This window comes from Rhinolophus sinicus, chromosome 3 (genome assembly GCF_057876585.1).
Source record: "Rhinolophus sinicus isolate RSI-liver-muscle chromosome 3, RSI-T2T, whole genome shotgun sequence".
NCBI lineage: Eukaryota > Metazoa > Chordata > Mammalia > Chiroptera > Rhinolophidae > Rhinolophus > Rhinolophus sinicus.
In genome coordinates, this window is record NC_142503.1 from 7,342,112 (window position 1) to 7,363,277 (window position 21,166).

A 21,166-nucleotide genomic window follows, 5' to 3' on the forward strand; every position below is an offset into this window, starting at 1 on the left:
GGGTTAAACATATTAGTTCTAGTAATAGTCACTAGGGGAGAATCAAAATTCATTATTGGAAGGAAGATGGAAAAATCTTGATATAAAAGAATTAGAAAAATTGGGCTTGAATGTTAGATTTGGGATGTCTCTCAAATAAATCTGAACACTTTCACAGAGTCCTTTATTTTATAAAGAAAATTCTATAAGCAGAGCCTTATTGTGTTTTATACTCCATCCATTTTGCATGATGCCAGGCTATCTATTATTCCCTTTAAAATGAAGGCACAGCTGGCCACTTCTGGCCCTAGATCTGGTTCTGTTTGTTTTGCTTGTGTAGCTGAGCTTAGAATGCTGGTACAATTTCTTTCCTCAGAATTAACACATATTTAAGGCCAACGCCTAGCATTTTTGAAAATAACACAGTGAATCTGTAATTCATATAATTCTAATCTGCATATAAATTTTACACATACAAAGATTAGTGGCCAACATTCTCTGATTCATTCTAGCATTTTATATTGGTGTTTCTCTTTTTTGGTTTATAGTATGCTCTCAATAAATATAAGTGACATAATCCATAACTTGAAAAGCTGAGAGCTGTGACTATATACTAGAGGAAGAAAAAAGGCTATAAAAGTGACAGTAATACGAAATGGAAAGGATATGCCACTTAGTGAAATAAAATGCATTTAATACACAGTAGAAAATAAAGAGGCTTATCTATAGCTAGAGAAACATAAATTTGGTTTCTTATTAAGCCAAATTCCCCTAATATGAAAATTTAAAACCTTTCCGCTGGAGATAAAACACTTATCCTCAGTTTAAATATGCAATGTTAAATAAAGCAATGCCGATTCAATTATATATTTTTCTTTTTAGGATTTCTTAAGAGTTTACTGTTATTCTATTTCTATAAGTTTTCAGTAGCACGTCAAGAAAAATTACTGACAAATAGAGTGTTGAGGTGTTATTTGAAGAACATTCTACGTATCTATACATGTGAAGAACACTTAAGGATTTGGGGTGGGTTTAGAACCGAGACTACAGAAATGGCTGTTGAGATGGAAAACCTGGATAAGCAGGACACTGAACAATGTGAATGTAAGCATACTTCTCATTTCTAGTAGCTAATAGTGAGCATTTATTACAATTCACATTTACAATGGCGGTTCTACCTGACAAGAGTATTTAACATGGACCCTCCAAGGCGGGTTGAATTGTGCTAAAGGAATCTCAACGAATACCATAAAATGGTCCCAATCTGCCTTTATGTTTGTAGAAGTGATTTCTTCTTTTAAAACAATCTATGCAAACCCCTCAATGCAGTACTCGTGTGTTCTATCAGAGCAAATTCCTGGAAACGAATTTCAAGTACCAGAGTCAAGTCACATGCCCTGCTACAAAGAAATCTGACATATCTATGGTATTCACAGATGCACATATATCTCTCTATATGGGACTCTATCAGCATAAATCACATAACTATGAATAAAACATCATTTCACTCTATAGGAATTCAACTCCGACATCAGAAGTAGAGCGTCACTAAATCCGTTGTTCTTGTTCAAAAAAGAAAGCCCAAAAGAAACACATCTCAATACTAACAATTGCTTCACTGCATTATATTTAAGTTTTTATCATTGCTCAAACAATTTTAACCTCATGTTTATTTTCAGACACAGAAACATGAAGAGAATATGGATTTTCTGAATGTCAATGTTTAGTACAACCTGTCAGGCGTGCCACGTTACACTCTGGTAAACAGAAACATACATGGCGACAAAGCCTGCTTCTACAGAGACAAGAAAACGCCTAGTCCACAACAGTGGAAGTCAGATGAGATCATCCCCAATCGTCAGTGTCCTCTGCATTAAACAGAGCTGTTCTAGATCTTATCAATTAGCTGAAACGCCAAGCACCTACCGATGTTCCGATCAAAAGATCATCTGTATTATTTGCTGTTGAACCACACAACACAGTAGGGATCCATGACAAACACTCATACTCCAAATCAGACACAAAGGGATAAAACCCAACCAAAGTCAATCCTTTCATACTCAGCCCATAACACGAATGCAATAAAGCAATGCAGGAAAAAAATAACATCATACCAATGTCTGCTTAGAAAACCTCTTCAGACATGTAGGAAAAGGTTTGTACCCACCTGGGGTCTTTCTGAATGCTGTCAATGGACGGGGATCTGGCCAGGGTGCCTTCGGGCGGGAGGGTAGGGCCGGACTTGCTGTATGGAGACTCAACCGAGGGACAATACTGCAGCTGGCGGTAGGGGTCCGCGTAGTTGGAGGAAGGGCCTGCGGCGAAGCTGGCTCTCTGGAAGGGGGCCGCGGCGGTGTTCTGGGGGCCATGCTGGCTGCCTGCTCGCTGCAAGGGGACGGAGTCGACACCAGGGGAAGATGGGGCTAGGACAGGAAAGGAGGGACAAAGCGAAAAATTGAGGACCTACTCACTGAAATGGTTAACCATGTCTAGGCGGGGTGGGGTGGGGGGGCGCGGGGGAGACAAATTACACACATAAAAAATAAAACAAAACAAAACAAGGGTTTGAAAGAATAAAAAAATTACTGGCCATATCTGAACAAATACAGTCTATGTTATCTAGTACAATGATAATTGGCATGCAATTTCAGAAATAAACTTTTCGGCCAGGGGGTAAAATGCATCTGATTTATGATTTACCAACATCCGAGAGAAAGTCTGTTATTCTGAAATGTAAACTGTGTGAAACTAAAACCCAGAAGCTATACAGGGTGTATTTTACAGGGAATCACGGACAGGTAACTGTTGTTCACGCTGAGAAAATTCAGAAAATGTATATTCACGTGATGTTACATGAAGTTTATTACTTTGTTCAAACAAATTGAGTAATGTAGTTAATTTCCTGCATAAAAAGAATACGTGAGAGGGACTACATATATGGGGGTACAGTACCGCTCCAGTCCCTGTGGACCTACTCCTTGAAATTTTCACGTGCCTCTTTTGATAAAAGCTGTCATAGTAACAAATGAATCTGGTGAAGGGTAGGTGTGCAGGAGAAAGGGAAGAGCAGCCCAACTGGAACAGACAAACTAAGGGGCTGACTTGGCTTTTCCAGAGTATTTTACACCAGTTACTAAAGTTAGCGGGATTATTTCCAAACTGAACTTCAGTCTTTTGTTTCCTGGCCTAGGTTTATTTTCTTTTTTATTTTTTTAGTTCGTTCATGTCATTATATTTGAGATTTTCCTGGATCTCAATAATAGTTGTTGCCTAAGGTGTAGCTGACCTATATGATGAAAATAGCATCTTTCATATTAATAGCATGTGACCAGTTATTAATTGCTGCAACAATTTTCAGCCAGGATCAATTTTAGATGGGATATTTGCTTCCTGGCATTGCAGATCAGAATACATCCAAAATACAGCAATACAGCCAGGGTCTAGTGTCTGGAATGCCCATTTAGACTCGGGGAGCGCTATATGGTCTTACGTTCCAGTTATAAATCACCCCCCACAACTTAGACTTCCTGAGTGCTTCTTGGTGGGTGATGCTAGAGCTTCTTTTATCCTGTCTTATATTAAGGGACATATGCCAAACCAAACACGAAAGAAATTGTCACATTGAGAAAACAACTGTTACAAAAAGTTAAGGAAATTATGTTGAAATGACAAAACAACAACAACAACAAAAAACAAAAAACCACTGCAAAGTGAAACTAGAGGAATATATTCTAATACTGAGAACTGGTTTTAAATTAAGCGTTTAGTGCTTTTCATTTCCAATAAACTTTTAATACTTAATTTTTATAATAACCCAAATTAGGAAAACAGACACCATGACATGATGAAAACTAGAAAAATATTTCAGAAAATCTTTCTAAATTGTGTATATTCCCAGAGGAGCCGTGTTATGAAATGACGAGGCTTGTTCTAATGGATTAAGTTTCCAAACGATCAAATTAGACCAAAAAACATTAAATTCACAACCAGAAAAGCTCTCTTATGTCTTTATGCAATTTCTGGAAGATTTATACTTTCTTGAAAACATTATAAACATGTTTATTTAAAATTCATGCTTTAAACATATATGAACCATGTGTTTTATATTATGGTGACAGGGGTTTCAAATTTAGGCCAGGCATAGCCTTGCTCTTGAAAAAAGAAATGCACAGAGGTAAACAAAATTTCATTTTCTAGAAGAGTTGTGATGAGCTAGACAGCAAATCGAGGGCAAAAGGGAAAAACTAAGTACACCTGACATTTTTTTCATAAATGCATTTTTTTTTCATCCAGGAAATTAAATATCTAGCTTTAAGCTTACTGAAAATGGTTACTAATATCAGAAAATCCTTTTCTATGCCAAATTACTCACTACTAATACAATAAATACAATGATTAACAGGAAGGGCGGCAAAATGGCACAGATGAGGAAATAGTGTTGAAATCTAAAGAAACATGTTTGTTAAAAAAATATATATATCTATATATAGATATATAGATATATATATATAGATAGATAGATATATAGATATATAGATATGGCGAGCAACCTGACTAGCCACCCCAACAAAACTCTCAAAGAGAATATAATGAGAGGAATCTAAGAAAAACACTCCCAGTAAATAACAGAAAAAAAATTATGAAGACTGTAAGGCAGATTGTGTCAAAATATGAAACTAAGGTGTGAAATGTGGTTAAGCAGAAAGAGCAAGGCGACACCTCAGAACATGAGGAGGAAGAAAAGGGGGAAGGAAGTTTATGAATATTATGAGGCTCATATTTGTATTTTACTTTGGCCTTTTGGGGGGAAATACCATGGCATTTATGCAGAGCGTGGCTTCTGATGTTAGAAAATCGGGCTCACTTTTGGTCACTTCTTGGTGTTGGACAAGTTTACTGAGCTCTCGAAGCTCTAGTTTCCTGACTACAAAGTGAACAACATGGCCTCTTGGGACTGTTGTTAGCTTTAAGCAAAGGGAAAATATTAAATACCCCCTGGCCGAAAAGTTTATTTCTGAAATTGCATGCTAATTATCATTGTACTAGATAACATGGACTGTATTTGTTCAGATATGGCCATTAATTTTTTTATTCTTTCAATATTTAGAAAATGTTAAGCAAATGAGCTATTATAATTATTACCATTAACAAAGCTGAAATCAGCTGATACTAGAAAAGAGGACAGTATATATCACAATGGGGTGAAAGCCTTTCCCACTGGGTATCAGACTTTATATTCTTGTGTGAACTCATAGTTCCTCCGACAACCTAATAAGAGAGCAAACTCCTTAGTCTCGCTTTATAGATGGGAAACTGAGGCACAGAGAGATTATATAACATCCTCGAGTTTGCGCAGCATCTAGGAAAGAAGGAATTCAAACCCTTGCTCTCTGTTTCCAGAGTTTATGCTTTTAACTACCGCCTGTAAACTGGATTGGGTTTAAAACTTCAAAGATCCCTATTACTGAATTACATAACATGGTGAAAAAAGTCAGAAAAATGATGAGAGTCTAAAAGTGAGGGAAATGTCTACTTAAGTTATAGAGAAGAAATGGGTTTATAATAGGACTTAATGATCTGACTATTATATTGACAAATATTATTACAAATTGGTGTGTTAACTCATTTATACCATTCCTCATTAAACTGAATATATTAAGATATGCAGAAAAACTACACAAAAAATTTATGCAAAAAACCTTCATTTCTATGAACATCAAAGAACGGAAATATACATATTTATCTTAATATTATTTTAAAGTATATTGAGTCTTAGTGTAATCAGTCATATCAGTATATTAAAAAAACAGAGGTTGGGCTATGAAATCTAAGATGAATAAACAACTTTTAAAAAGATCATATTAAAAAATCAAAATCACATGAGTGGCAGTTGTCAAATGGCCCTTCAGAAGTATCATTCCTGACTCTATAGGTTAAATGTTTTTTAGGTCACAATAAATAGGTAGCTGATGAGCATTTCAAAATATACAATCAGAATTCAAATTGGTACTTCCAAATTGAAGTAAATTAAAGACTGATCAATGCAATGAAATAATGTACAATACCAATCCAAATGGGGAGAAAAATATACTACATTAAAGACTAAGTTATATGTTCGAATAGAAGAAAATGTGTGAGATTCTAACAGACCTCAAACTAACCATGAGTAATGTAGCAAACGTAATGCATTGTATTTTTAAGCAAGATGTAAAAAAATGACTCCAACACGTAAAGATTAAATTCTCTCTTTTCACCCTGCCTGTGAAGACTCTGGTGGGGCTTATGCAAACCATGGCCTTCCATTTATATGAGTAAGTGGATGCTGGGCACACTAGTAAGATTTCTTCCTTTTAATATAGTATTTTCCTGGATTCCTGTCCTGTCATACATTTTCTCTTAGTTGAGTTTTAGAGCTCAGTTGGCCAAATCACCTGCCTTGTAGGATTACTCTACTCAGTTGAACCTGCTTGTGGCAAACATTTGAAGTGGAAGGTGCTTCATCAGCTCTGTAAACACTCCTCTGTTCGTCGGCTCTGCAAACAGCAACTTCTCTCCTCTATAAGCTCTCAGAACTCAATGAATCATAATGCGGGTCTCTTTGGGGACATTTTAGAAGTAGCCTCTTCAGCAGTGGACTTGATACTTCACCCTACGTCTATGCCGTTCATGAAATTATCTGTTTTCTGTAGAGCTACACAAATAAAGCGCGTGTAAAGGGGGAAAAAACACATGTGCTATGCGTTATATTTGGAAGAGGGGAATGGGGATCCTTTTTAATAAAATATTCTATAGGTACTTTGATGGTGCTAGATCATTACATGCATCATTTATTGACTACGGAAAAAAAGGAGAACAGAATAAAATACAAGACTCTGGCACATGAAGAAACTTAGGGAGGATATACAGTAGGGTTCAACAAAAAGAAGAAAAAAGTTGTTTTGTATTATTTAGCTTTGCTTTTAGGTGTATTTGTATATACAGAAATATGAAATAAGAAAACATTTACATATGTTACAAAAGTATAAATGAAGCATGCCATAAGCTGAGTAAATAACATGAATTCCCTTTGCAAGCTCAGAAAACAAAGATGGCTTAGGTGACAACGGGTCCAAGGGCATGGCCTCCACATTCTTTGAGAGAGTCCAACTCTATTAACTTTAGGAATGAGGAACATTTAGCACCCAACTCCTGTATTTCCAACAGTACTATTATTTAGAACTGAATTGTAAAGGTCTTCCAATTTTCTGCCTTCTGCAAGGCTGATCCATGCTAAACTCAATGGAAAATCATTCAAGGGTAAATCTAACATAATCTTTTATCATTATATATTATCTTTGTGGAGAGAGGCATTTAATGCAGAATTTTTAGTAGTAATCAGGTCATTACGATTGGAGGTGACGTTCATGTTTCTGAATTTGACCACGGAACTGTTCTACTTGCAAACACTGTCCTTCTTTGTTTGTAATTAGGCTTGTTATTTACACCATTTGAGGTGAGCTGATGTCGGTAGCCATGTGGAAACTCTTGGTTTGAAGATGATATTTATCACTGGGTTCATGAAAAATTTCCAATTGGGTAATAATATGTCCCTGACTTTTTTGATAAAAGGGGTAAAAATTTTAACTAAGAATTTATGGAGAATCTAATTTGACTTTCTCTAATGGGAAGCAATGATATTTACACTTTGAAGTAACAGCATTTCATAAGTAATAGAATGCTAATATTCCACATTTTGGTGGGATCAAATAATGATTTTAATTGAAAATATTATTTACATATTATTGAAGAATAATAATAAAATGTCATGCCTATGAAGCTCCTTTGGAATCCTCCTGTGACATTACCAAGCACTGGCTATCACTGCGGAGGATTAAGGGTTTTTTTAAATACTTTCTTCACATGTGCAATATTTTCACCAGATTTTCTTTTTATGTTGCAGTACTTGTCAACCTCATAAAGATATTTAGCATGTTTTCTCCTTGCAACGTATCTACGATAATTCACTCTTTATTACAAGCTGACACTTTCATCACAGAAAGCTTGTTTTCTCCACTCACTTAGAATCACATTTATCCAAAAGGAAATTCACGTGTCTATCATCGTAGCAGATGTTGGCCATTTTCACTAGTTTAAAAAGATGTGTTTGGGGGGTTGTCAGAGTCAAGTGTTCATGTTAATCAAATGACTCTTAAGTTGATAGTCATTGATGTGTTTTGAGTTTGAAATAAAAATCTGTGTTATTCAGTTTCTGCCTAATAGACTTTACCATAAGCAAATTCACGAGGCTCACGCATTCCTCGTCTGGCTGTATTCATTTCATTGCATAATCTCTGGTTTTGACAAGTCTAAACCCAGATGAAAGGTACGTTTTATTCAAACAGACACCCTAGTTAAAAGTGCCTCTTTACATTTTCACTGTGCAAGATACAGCCTCAGAGGTTAGGCTGATCATCCTATAAAAGCAAGTGGGGACACTCACGTCACCCTCCGATTCACCGGCCTGCTTTTTCTGAGGCTGTTCACACAATTCTGTCTCTCTTCCTGGGGAGACGGTATTAAGGGAATCCAGTGTGTTCTGTCTCCCTCTCTCCCAGCTTACTGGCCCCACAAGAAAGGGGTGGCTGTCACGTCTGGTAGAGGATGCTCTCTGGGAAGCCCTGTTGACCAGGGACCAGTGCTGACTCTGGTTTTTACCTGAATCAGGTGAATTTTACCTTCTCTGAGGCTGCCAGATCTCCAGGGCTATGATGCGGGCTGGCTACTGTCTCCAGCCTGCATGTGGGCAGACACTCGACTTTCTCTCTGACTCCCTATTACCATGTTTCCCAGAAAATAAGACCTAGCCGGGCCATCAGCTCTAATGCGTCTTTTGGAGCAAAAATTAATATAAGACTTGGTATTATATTATATTATACCCGGTATATTATATTATATTATATTATATTATATTATATTATATTATATTATATTATATTATATTATATTATATTATATTATATTATATTATTAAAATAAGACTGGGTCTCATATTAATTTTTGCTCCAAAAGATGCATTAGAGCTGATGGTCTGGCTAGGTCTTATTTTCGGGCAAACACGGTAAGAGCACCTCTGGGCCCAGGGAAGGGAGAGGGCCGTCTTCAGAGCCCACTCCCTTTTGTTGGGCCTGGGTTGGGAAGAGCTCTGCATTTCTTGTCTTGTAGTGGCTGGGGGGCCTGAGCCCAAAGTGTCAGAGTTAGGTTGTCTTCAATTTTGTCAGAAATATTCATTTAGCTCTAAGATATTGCCTTTCACTACCAGTTCCTTTGCATGTTTATGACTTTCTGTGATACGAAACTGAACATGCTCGTGGACAAGAACAGATTTAAGCTTCTCTGGATCTGCCAGTGCATCTGGCACTCAGAGTGTCTTCAACAGATATTAGTTGGTTAACAGGATACAGGAAACTATGGAGTGCTACAGATAAAAACAAATGTGTATTTATTTTGTTTTTACATTTTTACAAAAGTACAGTCATACAACCGAGATGACTGTTAAGAGCCCAGGTTCCAGGGCGAGACTGCCTGAGTGTGAAGGCATAAAGTTTGGCTCCATACAACCTGTGTGACCTTAGGCAAATTACTCAAGATCTCTGTGCCTCAGGATTCTGACCTGTAAAGTGAGCATCATAACAGTACCTACATCACAGGGTGGTTCCGGGATTCATAGCATACTCGAAGCATTTAGAACAGTGCCTCCAAGTTGCAATGTGCTACACACTTTTTGTCATCCGGTCTCGCTTGCTTGATACGATGGCACCATGTAGTAATTCCCTAATTGTTTAGGCAAGTCCACTTGTTTTCATTCCCAAGTGCTGCCTCCTTGAAGAGGGATGACTGGCCTTCAATTCCCCTGCCTGCCTCCCTCTCTCTGAAGTCTTACCTGGAAATGCTTTAGGCATGAAACTGAAGGAACTCCAGACAGTGAACTGTTACCTAACAGGGCACAGATAAGCCTGGTCACTCAAGCCACTCAGCCACCAGTCTGAGCCCAAAGCCGTGGCCCCTGAATACTTCCAGTCTAACGGGCCTCATTAGAACATGTCCTCTTTTGCTAAGGAAGTAGGGTATTTGCTCTGGCCCTGGAAGCCTGTTCAAGGTCTTTGCCAGTGGTCTCCAGTGTGGGGTGTGCAATACAGCAGGGGTGAAAATGTCTCCTTGGATATGGGAAAGCCATCTTACAATGTTTCTTTATATCAACTTTTAATCTTGACTTGTTACTGGATATATTTTACTAATGTATAATATGTATATAATTTATAAGTAAAAGACAAATCCACATTAAAGGTATTTTCTCAGATACGTGGGTTCTGACTGAGAAAGTTCCTGGAGTTGCAGGGTTGGCTGGGAAAGTGTAAGGATTTCAAATGAAATGAATTAAGTGTAGAAATAGGGAGTAACCTGGGTAGGTGGTGCAGGGAAGAGAGCCTGTGGCTTTATGCTTAGGAGCTGGAAAGAGGTGGCTTCTTCCCACCTGTCACCCAAAGAGGCCATCCATGCACTTCTGGAAATTTCCATAGTGTTGCATAAATCAGCAAATTTCCTCAAAAGTGCCTCAAGTTCCAAGGTGCAGGCTGCGATGGGGTCTAGGACATCTGGGTGTCACACCCTTAGCAGATCTCTGCCACGGCAGAGATTTTTATTACTGGGAAAAGCCCAGGCAAACAGGTTTCCCCTTTCAAAAGGGCACTTTTAAGTGTCTCTTTGGAGGACACTGCTGCCTTCCCTCCTAGGAGGCAACACAGAAAAACACCGCTTCACCCATTCAGCATGGTTCTCCACTGATGGCTTAGAGCAGGGGTCCACCAACTTTCTCTAAAGGGTGAGAAAGTGGATATTCTCAGCTGTGCCGACCATCTGGTATCTGTCACAACTACTCAACTCGGCCACTGTAATGGGAAAGTAGCCACAGATGAGTGGGTGCGGCTGTATTCCAGTAACTTTATTTACAGACACTGAAATTTGGGTTCCTATAATTTTTACATATCACAAAATAGTATCTATCTTTTGATCATAAATCATTTAAAAATGTAATAATCATTCTTAGCTCACTAGTGCTACTGAAACAGGTGGCTAGCTAGATTTGGCCCATGAGCCACCGTGAGCCAACCCCTGGCTTAGAGAAAACTCTCCAGTTTTGTTTTTTTTTTGAAAAGTGTGAATGCCTTCTGTCTCAATCTGACATAGGTGAAGGAAGTTTTTTTTTATTGTAGCTCATTTTTCATTAACCTGCCAGAAGTTTATTAACAAGATAATTCTAAGAGCATATGAATGTGGAACAGAATCAACAGAATCCCTTTTGTTGTCAGGTTTTAGTCAAATTAGATATTGAACGTTGCTGAGGTTGTTATCTTTGTCTTTTACAAGGGATGCGTGGAAATAAAATTACCTTGGTTAATAATATGCAACAAACTAAATGTTAAAATAGCCCAACCACAGACAGGCGGGGGATCTAAGTAAGGTACTAAATGTGAGAAATTCTGACAGAAGAATAAATGGGTATTCTTTTCCATCTAAGCCAAATACCAAATATATATTATTAGCATTGGATGGCATTTACGATGTCAAAAATAAAATAAAGAGTATTTTGGGCCTCTTTCCCTATGATGCAGTGAATATTGAAATGCAAATATCAATAATCAACTATAAAAGCAACTTAGCTGGCCTGGACTTCCAAACGTGTAATTTAGTATCATAATGCCATTTAACAAAATTGCTACGCGCTACTTCCTGGTAACTAGAAGTTACAACAGTCTGAAGGTGCAAAGCCCTGTGTGCCAAGTCCTAGACCAATCAGAAAGGAACGAGCGAGCACCACTGTCTGCAAATCAGCTACATAATATTTTCTAAGTTTACTTAGCAATGTGACACTTTATAAGTGCAATTCTCAACATTTTCTTAATTATATTGATTTTGTAGTTAAGGTAAGTGTTCTCCAGCACATTTAATCATGACATTTGACCAGTTATTTTGCAAATGGCTACATGTTCTGGCAAAACACTTGTCTTTTTCATGCGGCCTATGGTGATGTTCAATCCAAATTTTTTATTTAATCCAGGAGAGCTACATAGTTGATTGAATCATATACAATGGCCAATATCCTTTAAATAATAATTTTATATGATTCAACCTAACAGTGGGTATGAAATAATACACAAAATATGCCACATTTTTAGTAAGTATGTTTCTTCTCCAAGCTTGCCAAATAAGTTATATAGCATTAAAAAACACTTATCAGAATTGGGCATATGCCTTTTATGTCCTATATAATGACTGTGCTTTCTCAGAGTACTTATATTCATAAAATACATTACTAACATTGTCCAAAATAGTAGTGCCTCCTTCAATTTGCCGGATTGACAAAGTAAATTTACAACCCCCATGGTACTTCTTTCATTTACAATATACTCAGGGAGCTAACCTGGAGTCAGATTTGGTTTCTGTCATCATCACAGACATTAATGATAGAAGCGGGTCTTAATGCTTGTGGGGAGAGAGGACACGGACACACACACACACACACACAAACACACACTCTCCTTTTACAATGGAGCATAGGGAAGTTCCCCACCATAGCCACCCACCTCGGACAGGCCACCGAGCGGGGTCCTGAATACACACCTGTGCTCGTGCGGTAGGTGCCGGTGTGTGCTGGCGGCAGAGGGTCCCCCTGACTCTGGCTGAGACTCCTCATGGGGGGCTTCTGATAGACGCGGTCTTCATAGATGGGGTCTATGTGGTGCTCGGGGGACTGCAGGGCCCGCAGCTCCGGGCCCAGGTGGCCGTGCTGGCTGCTGTACGAGGCCCGGGACCCGGCTGGAATAGAGGAACAGGAGACATAAGGCCCGACCAACACTCACACAGAACTTGTTTTACCAATGATGTACTCGATATATATATATATATATATACATTTTTGACAGAAATGTTGAAAGCTGCAGAAAATACAATAAATAACATGAACTGGCAGCAATACGTCAAGTTAATCAGCTTATCAGCATCACCCAGCTGCCTTGATTTGCTCCCAAAGCTGAGCTCCCTGAGGATGATAATGATTCTGAGATCAATCCACGCAGAACAGGGCCAGCCAAACACCGTTTCTCTCAGCCTAATGAATGTCCCTGGCTTCCTCACAAAAGGGACCACGCACACAGTCAAACCTAAACACCTGCTATTATCCCGCAGTTCTTGCACCTTCAGTTTTACAACAGAAATGATGAAAGTGACGAGCAAATGAACAAACCACAACGATGAGCCATCCTGATGTCATTCCTGAAAAGTGAACCGGAGTTTGTTCCCATCAGCAGTTTTTCCCTGGACAATGAATGAACCAACACGTTCAGACTTAAAACAGCCTAAGTCTCCGAGGGAAGCAGGTTCTACAGAAAAGGGTTTTCGAGTTATATTTTCCCTTACTTTTACCCTCCAAATCGAAGCATCAGCATTTAGTCTACCTTCCTGTGAAGAAGGCACAAATGCTGGTGAATAATTGATGTAATTGGTAAATTGAGGCTACACATCACTTGCCTTGTGGTCCTTGTAAATTATGTGTCATTTCGTTGCACTTTATAGAAAGAGGTGTGGCTTTGAAGCAATGCTGTGGACCAGGAAACCTCAGCACATGGGGAAATAATATTTTATGAGTGTAAGAGGTTGAGCTGACACAAGGAAAGGAACCTGTTGGTTGAGAGCTAATATTTCGTTGGAGTCAGAAGTGCCAGAGGAATCACCTCCACTGAGGCAGAGGACAGGTAAGGCCAAGGCCAACAAAGGGCAGGGAGGACCAAGGAGGGAAGGTTACCTAACAATGGTGAGTACAGAACACGACAGAACAAACGGGGCTGAGCTGATTTTAGGAAAGACCCTTCAGCTAAGTCGCCAACACTGATACCCACGTGCCATGCTGGGATTTGACTGTCAGCTGCCTTTGAACAGCCCCTGTTTGGGCTTCTCCATCCCAGCCTGAAGCAACAGGGTGCTGGGAGCCCTCGACTTTGGTGGGTCTGTGGACAGCTTTTCCTGTGCTGCTCATCCAAGGCCGTCCCTGGTGGCCACGTTTAAAGCCCAGATCCTCAAAGCACAATGATTAGGTTCTTTCTTCAGGATCATCTAACCACTAAAGGATTTTAATATTCTTGTCTAGTATATTTGAGACAATGTCATTCAAAAGCGTTGAGATTGCCAACAGATATATGTCTTACTATTTTACACAGGCTGCTTTCAATGTAAATGAACAGAAAACAGGGGATTTTTGAATGACTGGAACAGTGCTGAGAAATCTCTGAATTTGTTAAGAAAAAAATCATGGGATGTTTTGAGGAATGAACAGGCCAGGCAAGTTCTTTACCTTTTCTTTTGCTCGTCATTAAATCAACCCTGATTTAGATAGCACTGAGATGCATGATAGGTCCAAAATAACTGTTTTGCATAATTGGGTTCATTGCATCTGATTTATCACATGCCAACATCACACTGAATATTATTTCATGCTCAGAATTTCCAGGAACATATTTTAAATATGATATTCCTTGAGTTCCTGCCATCAATTCTTCCTACTTCTGGAGGCTTTGATGATATTGCTAAGGACTGACAAATGTAAAAGAAAACCGTCATTACAATCGATGCTGAACAATGTGGGGGTTAGGGGCGCTGACCCCCACAGAGCTGAAAATTCTTGTGTAACGTTTGTCTCCCCCAAAACTTAACTACCAATCACTTACTGTTGATCGGAAGCCTTACCAATAGCATAAACAGTCAATTAACACATTTTATATGCTACATGTATGATATATGGTATTCTTACAATAAAGTAAGCTAGAGAAAAGAAAATGTGATTAACAAAATCATGAGAGAAAATGCATTTACAGTACTGTAATACCATAAGTTTATGTCGCCCACTTACAAGATGAAACACATCTGTGTGTAAGTGTGTATCTAAATGTGGTATAGTGAAATAAAAGTTACCCATTGCTGGTAGATTTAGAATGGTAACTGTATCACCAATCCTTGATTCTAAGCCTCTAAAAACATCTAATGATGAGTAATGAAAGAACCTACGGCTCTTTTAGTGGTGACATGATCTGAAGGCGTGTGTGAAAAGCCTCTTATTTTAAACACTTACTGGGCATTAAGGCATCTTTATTAGAATGCCATGAATCAGATGTTAATGACCGATGGTCCTAGGCAAGGGGCAAGAATCTTACTTAAGGTCTATCTCTGTGGATATCAGACTTTCTAGGTGCTGGTATTAAGAAAAAATACAATTAGTAAAGATTTGAATAGTACACTACACTTTTTTATTATCATGTTCTTGATAAACCTGTGTTTATCAAGCTCACCATGTTTTCTTGTGGACACATTTGTGCAAAACACGTTTGCACAGTTGAGCCCTATGCAAGGCGCTGAATAAGATAAGGCTTTTTAAAAGGAGCATTGTTTATACTGCTTTTTACCCATTAGATCAAGTTTCAATTGCTCACAGGTGGGCACAGTTAATTGGCAAAAGAAACTGAACTACCATGTTTCCCCGAAAATAAGACCGAGTCTTAAACCGTATTTCCCCAAAAATAAGACTGGGTTTTATATTAATTTTTGCTCAAAAAGATGCATTAGGACGTATTTTCAGGGTATGTCTTATTTTTTCATATACAACAATCTACATTTATTCAAATACAGTCACATCATCTTCTTTGGAACATCGTCATAATGTACTAAATGCGTCCGTCTGGCTGACGATCTCAACTGGGGCTTATGTTCGGGGTAGGTCTTATTTTCGGGGAAACATGGAATGAAAAAGAAGAGAGGCAAGGAATCCGAGGTTAAGAGTACAAGTTCTGGAATTCATGCCTTTTACCACTTGTGCTCAAGAAAGAACCTGTCAGAACCATACTAACAAGATCCATTTTATTTTGGGCCATTTGAAGAAACAATTCTCACACAACCTCTTCTGGGAATACGCTCCAAAATTTCATAAGGTGGTGTACACATATGCTGATTCAAAGAACAAAATGCTGGAGAAACTGACTTGGTCCAAAATGCCACAGATGTCCAGGACAGTTATGTTGATGGAGTCTCTCCTTCACCAAGCTAAGGGTGCAGAACTGCAGTGGCAAAGTGCAATGGAAACATGGACGGGCCAACGAGAAGAAGGAAAGCAGACCCCCCAGCCCAGCCTGACTGCAGCAAAGGTTTCCCCACCATTGCAGACAGAGGTTATGTAATATCTGTGTCTGTATGGCGTTTTATGACCATTTTCCAAAACAGTGCTTACATCATCCGACACCAACATGGCAATGTTGTCACATGGTTTTACTTTTCCTACCTCTTCTCTTCACAAAACAAAGTTTCGTCTACTGAGCTCAGGATCTGGCAATTTTCACCTGTAAGGTGATTCTGAAATCAATGGGTTTGAAGACTCACGTCTGAAACATGAATGCTTGGCTTACAGTCTAAGAGAGGTTGTGACTCAGGAGGGCCACAGGTTACTGTAATAGCCCCATGGGTCCTCTGTGCCGGCCACGCCTCCTGCAGGCCCAGGAGCCCTAGAGGACGGGGAGAACCTGCAAACTGATGTACTAGAGGGCCCGAGACAGTTGCTGTGCGAGAGCTACCATTTGTCATAAGACCCCAGTCACCTGCTCACTACTGCTAGGGCTAATTCGGATGGATGCTCAGATGGCTCAGAACCCAAGCCACTCCTGGACACTCAGCTGTGGCACTGGTGGTGGGAGGAGAGAGGAAAGGGTTCAGTGCTGTGGCAGAGAGGGAGCTATGGGCTCCAGGGGCTCAGAGGCGTGGGCACACTGGACCCCTGGAGAGTGGGGGGGCACTAGACCTGGGACGTCCCCTGCTTCTTACTTCTGCACCACCATTTACATGAGCAACTCCTATGTAGGAGCTAGAGGGCATGTCTCACCATCAAATTCTGCACACGAACAGTGGCTTGACGAGTGTAGGTGTACAATGCTCAACAGCTTGAAGGCAAAAGAAATAGCATATAAAGTAGGAATTCTACTGCTGTTTCTTGAGTCAATTTTGCCTACACAATCTGCAATAAGAACACAGGATTTGGGCCTCAGATATGTGTCTCACCAGGTGGGTGAATCAGGCAAGTCACTGAAGCTCTCTGAGCCCTTGTTTCCTCGTGCAGAAATACAGACAACAACACGTGCATCCGTACAGCAGGAAATTGTGGGAGGGGAGAGTGATCACGTACGAAAGTGCTCTCCCACTGCTGAAACAACTTAAGGCAGGTATTCGCATGTCAATCAATCTTAGGATCAAGGAGTTATGTCATCTCATGAAAATACGTCTTATGGTTGGAACAAAACAAATGCCTGTTAACATAAACTACCAAAATATCAAAAACAACTTAGAGATTTAATTTTGAAATATTGTAAATGGCAAAATTTTTGATAATTTTGTAAAATATTACAAAATGTAAATCTTACAGTTTTCTTTTCTTAAAAAGAAAATAGCATTGCTTGGTAATGGATAATTGGAAAGCACGCAGGAATGAATCAAGTCCAAAAGGGACAGAAACATTACAATGACGAAGAAAAGGTAGAACCCTTTTTAGAAAGGGCTATGGCATAAATTAAACCTGCAAAATGAAGATAGCAAACATTTGCTAATCCGGTAGGAAGCCAGACTGCAGGGAGTTGTGACATGGACAATGACGATGAAGCTGAGAGGGCTACAGCATCCCTCCCTGCCTTGCGTGTCTCGTCCCCACACATTTTCACTGGGTCAGAGAATCCAACAGGTGATAAGCAACATTTATCATTTTTCATCCGACCAGCAGCATGAACCATTTATCGTTTGTAGACTGTTCTGTAAATAAATGCCCACATGTCAGATCTTACATGTATCATTTGTATGTACTAGTTAATCCATATTGATCAATATATTCATTCATTCAACACATATTTATGGAGTGTCTGGGCAAGTTCTACAAGTTGAGGACACTGTGGTGCTTATGACAGGCCGGGTCCCTGGCCTTGGAAACAAGCCAGTCATCACAATCCGGCAGGAACAGAGATAAAGGCACTGCAGGAACATAAAGTAGTACCTATTTCATCCATATTGTGTTTTAAAAGAAATGTCAGTTAGTATATGAACTCTTTGTGAATTCATAATATAATTGATTGCAAGAACCAAACAGTTATTTTCTGTGAAACTCAAAATTTGACAATCACAGTAACTACATTTTTTATCAAAAGGATCTGAAATATTCAGTGGAAGATCACACATAGACTCATAAGAATTGCACGACTGAAGATTCAGCTCAGATATGTGTATGTATTATTTGACTTTTCATTCCTTAGAATATGATTAATTCTCAGATCTCTGTTTATTCTCCAAAGAATCATCTGGGGGTTCTTTGAAATGCTGATTCCTGAATACAGCCCTCCAAAGATTTGGTTCTGTCTGGTGCATCCTAGTAGGGAGTGGCAATCTGCACTTAATGGACACTCCCAAAACTCACAATTCTAACTAGATCAGACTGAGAGCCTCCCTGTCCCCCTAGAGAGAGGGGAGACAGACATACTTGAAAGAAAGAAATACCTAATGTATTACCACCCTCAATTTATCATTTCTTGCTTTCTTCAAATAATATTTACTACCAGGATACACCACATTACTGAATAGACTGAAACAAATTCATTCTGTTTTTCATTAGGACCCATTCACAGTCTTTTGTTTCTGTATTATATAATTACCATATCATTGACTATATTCCTTATGCTTTACTTTACATCCCCATGACTACTTTATAACTACGAGTTTATGCTTCTTCATCCCTTTATTTTTTTCACCCTGTCCCCTACACCCTGCCATCTGTCACCCAAATAAATCTAGTACCCATCTAACACCATACATAGTTATTACAATATTACTGACTATATTCCTTACGCTATACCCTACATCCCCATGTCTACTGTGTAACAACCAATTTGTACTTCTTTGAGGTCTGCGTTTTTAACAAGTTTTTGTGCAATGCCTGATTTTCTGTATCAGGTGTGGGTGGGTCATTGCACAGACAACCCTGTATCCTGTGAACTCTTAGGACTTGTTCTAAAAATAACTTCAGTGTACCCACAATCATTCAAGTGAGAGACAGTGCGGACGGAAGCTGGTGAAAGCACACTAAGAAAGACTTGACCCAGGCACCCCAAATCCCTCTCAGCTGAGACTGGGCAGAATAAGCTATTGGCAGGGGGTGGATTCTGAATTGTAATATCTTTGTACAGAAGGGCAGCAGAATTTGACTTCAGGCTTGTTACTAAAGTCTTTTGACAGTAACTTGTAAAAAAGTTTTATCTGCGAATGTCATTTTTGACCTGGGAGGCGCCTCCTATTTAAATGTGCTCCTAACCCTATCTCCTCTCTTCTTTGGCAGCAGCGTCCTGAATGGAACGGACCAGGAGTTTGGCTCACCGATATCTTCTTATTGGTCTAATGAACTGCTGATGCAGAGCGATCTACGATTTGGCGCTTTATTAATCAGTCACTTAGCAGAGTTTTTTAACTGCCACTCTCATATTCTCTCTCCTTTATCAACAGATATTCTCTGTTATCAACAAGGCAGATGACATTCAGTGAGTGTCATTTAATTTTCGACAGCTGCTTCTCAACACACCATCAGTGCAATCCCGGGACCGTACATCTGGAGTCTGGGTTCCAGACGTAATTGCTATGGATCATTATGGATATGTCCATGGAAAGAATCCCAAACAAGGTCTTCCTGACCCATCTTTTTTTGTTATATTGAGATACAAAGCAGGACAGACAGACAGGCGTCGGCTTCAAGGGACCACAGTTTCCATTTTGCTTTCTGGAATGTGGGCCTGAAGCTAAGTTTTCATTTTTGTGTATGTGGTTTTGCCCATCAAAGGGCACAGATGAAATTCTCCATGTCTGGACAGGGAGATGGGTTTTATCAGAAAAAACTAGGCTTAAGTAGGCATTTTCCTCCATAAATCAGTTCAAGTATTTTGAAACATCTGTGAACTAAGAGGTTTTGCATCTCGGCACCGTACACACAGGCCTTTTTACTCAGATTGGATTAGATATGTAATAGAGAGGCTGCACAAATTTGCTGTCCTTTCAAAAATTATAGATTTAGCTTCTAAAATGCAAGCTTAAAACACATTCTCTCTTCATAATTTTTCTACAGCTTTATGTTTCGCTGACACTCACGGAGTGGCCTTGGTGATGATTTCAGAAGAAAAAGACAACATCAACCCTCAACATAATTTATGGGGGGGCAAACAGCAAATATACCACTTCATGGATTAGCCGTTCTCTATATTTACATTTTAGAAAGTCTTTATATCAACACTGTATTAAATTTTTATTATTTGACTCAACATCATATTTGGCGCATAAAAAAAGAGTTTTGAGAAGAGAGGAATTATGTGTGTAACAAACAGTTCTGGGAAGGCTAAAATTTTTCCTTGAAATTTTTCTAACCACTTAAAAGCTTTACTATTTATATGTGTGTATTTTAGGATCCAATCAGTGACTGAATTATATTTAAATTATTATTATTGGAATACCAGTGATATTTATTAAAACATGAATTCTCTAATACACTGCACCACTGATGAGACCGATAGAGTTATGATTCTTTCATCCCAGTTTTCATCTGTTGTCTTTATCCAAAGAAGTTACTACTAAGCCAACAGTGGGTATGGTACGGCAGGGAAGTTAGTGATGTCTTTTTAGTACCAACATCGATTTGTGTTGACTCTTCCAATGCAAAACAAACACTACGTATTTGCTACAAGGCTATCAAGGTGAAGGGGCTATTGGTGGCCATGCTAAGAACAACCAGTTGACTCAGCCGTGGAGGGGACTGTGGCGTTATCTGCTTCTAACCAGCGAAGACCTGAACGAATACCTGGGTGCGTGTGTGTGCCAGTGCGTGTAGTGTTTCATTCTAGAGGGAAATGCATACTGACTTCCATTTTCTGCATCAATTATTAAAAAGAAGCTTATCTTGTAAGGGGAATTCTGACTTATTTAACAGGGTGCCAGTCCATTCAAGGAGAGCGAAGACTGAAGCCAGAAACATCGGAAATGCACGTATCATTCGAGGTTTAGGGTGTGTTCCCCCTGTGTAATGACATAGCACTTGTGGGGCCAG

The 21,166-nt window shown here is 39.2% G+C and overlaps 1 protein-coding gene across 5 annotated transcripts in view; it reads right to left on the reverse strand.

Annotated features, from left to right (window-relative positions):
* The window catches only part of CTNND2 (catenin delta 2), an 831,455-nt gene that overhangs the window by 329,832 nt on the left and 480,457 nt on the right, over nucleotides 1-21,166 (reverse strand). For all 5 annotated transcript variants that reach the window (XM_074329072.2, XM_088796434.1, XM_074329071.2 and 2 more), the window contains 2 exons: nucleotides 12,637-12,831; nucleotides 2,147-2,402 (listed from right to left, as the gene is read on the reverse strand). In XM_074329072.2, the coding sequence (XP_074185173.2) occupies nucleotides 2,147-2,402; nucleotides 12,637-12,831 (451 nt within the window). The remainder of the gene's footprint in view (nucleotides 1-2,146; nucleotides 2,403-12,636; nucleotides 12,832-21,166) is intronic.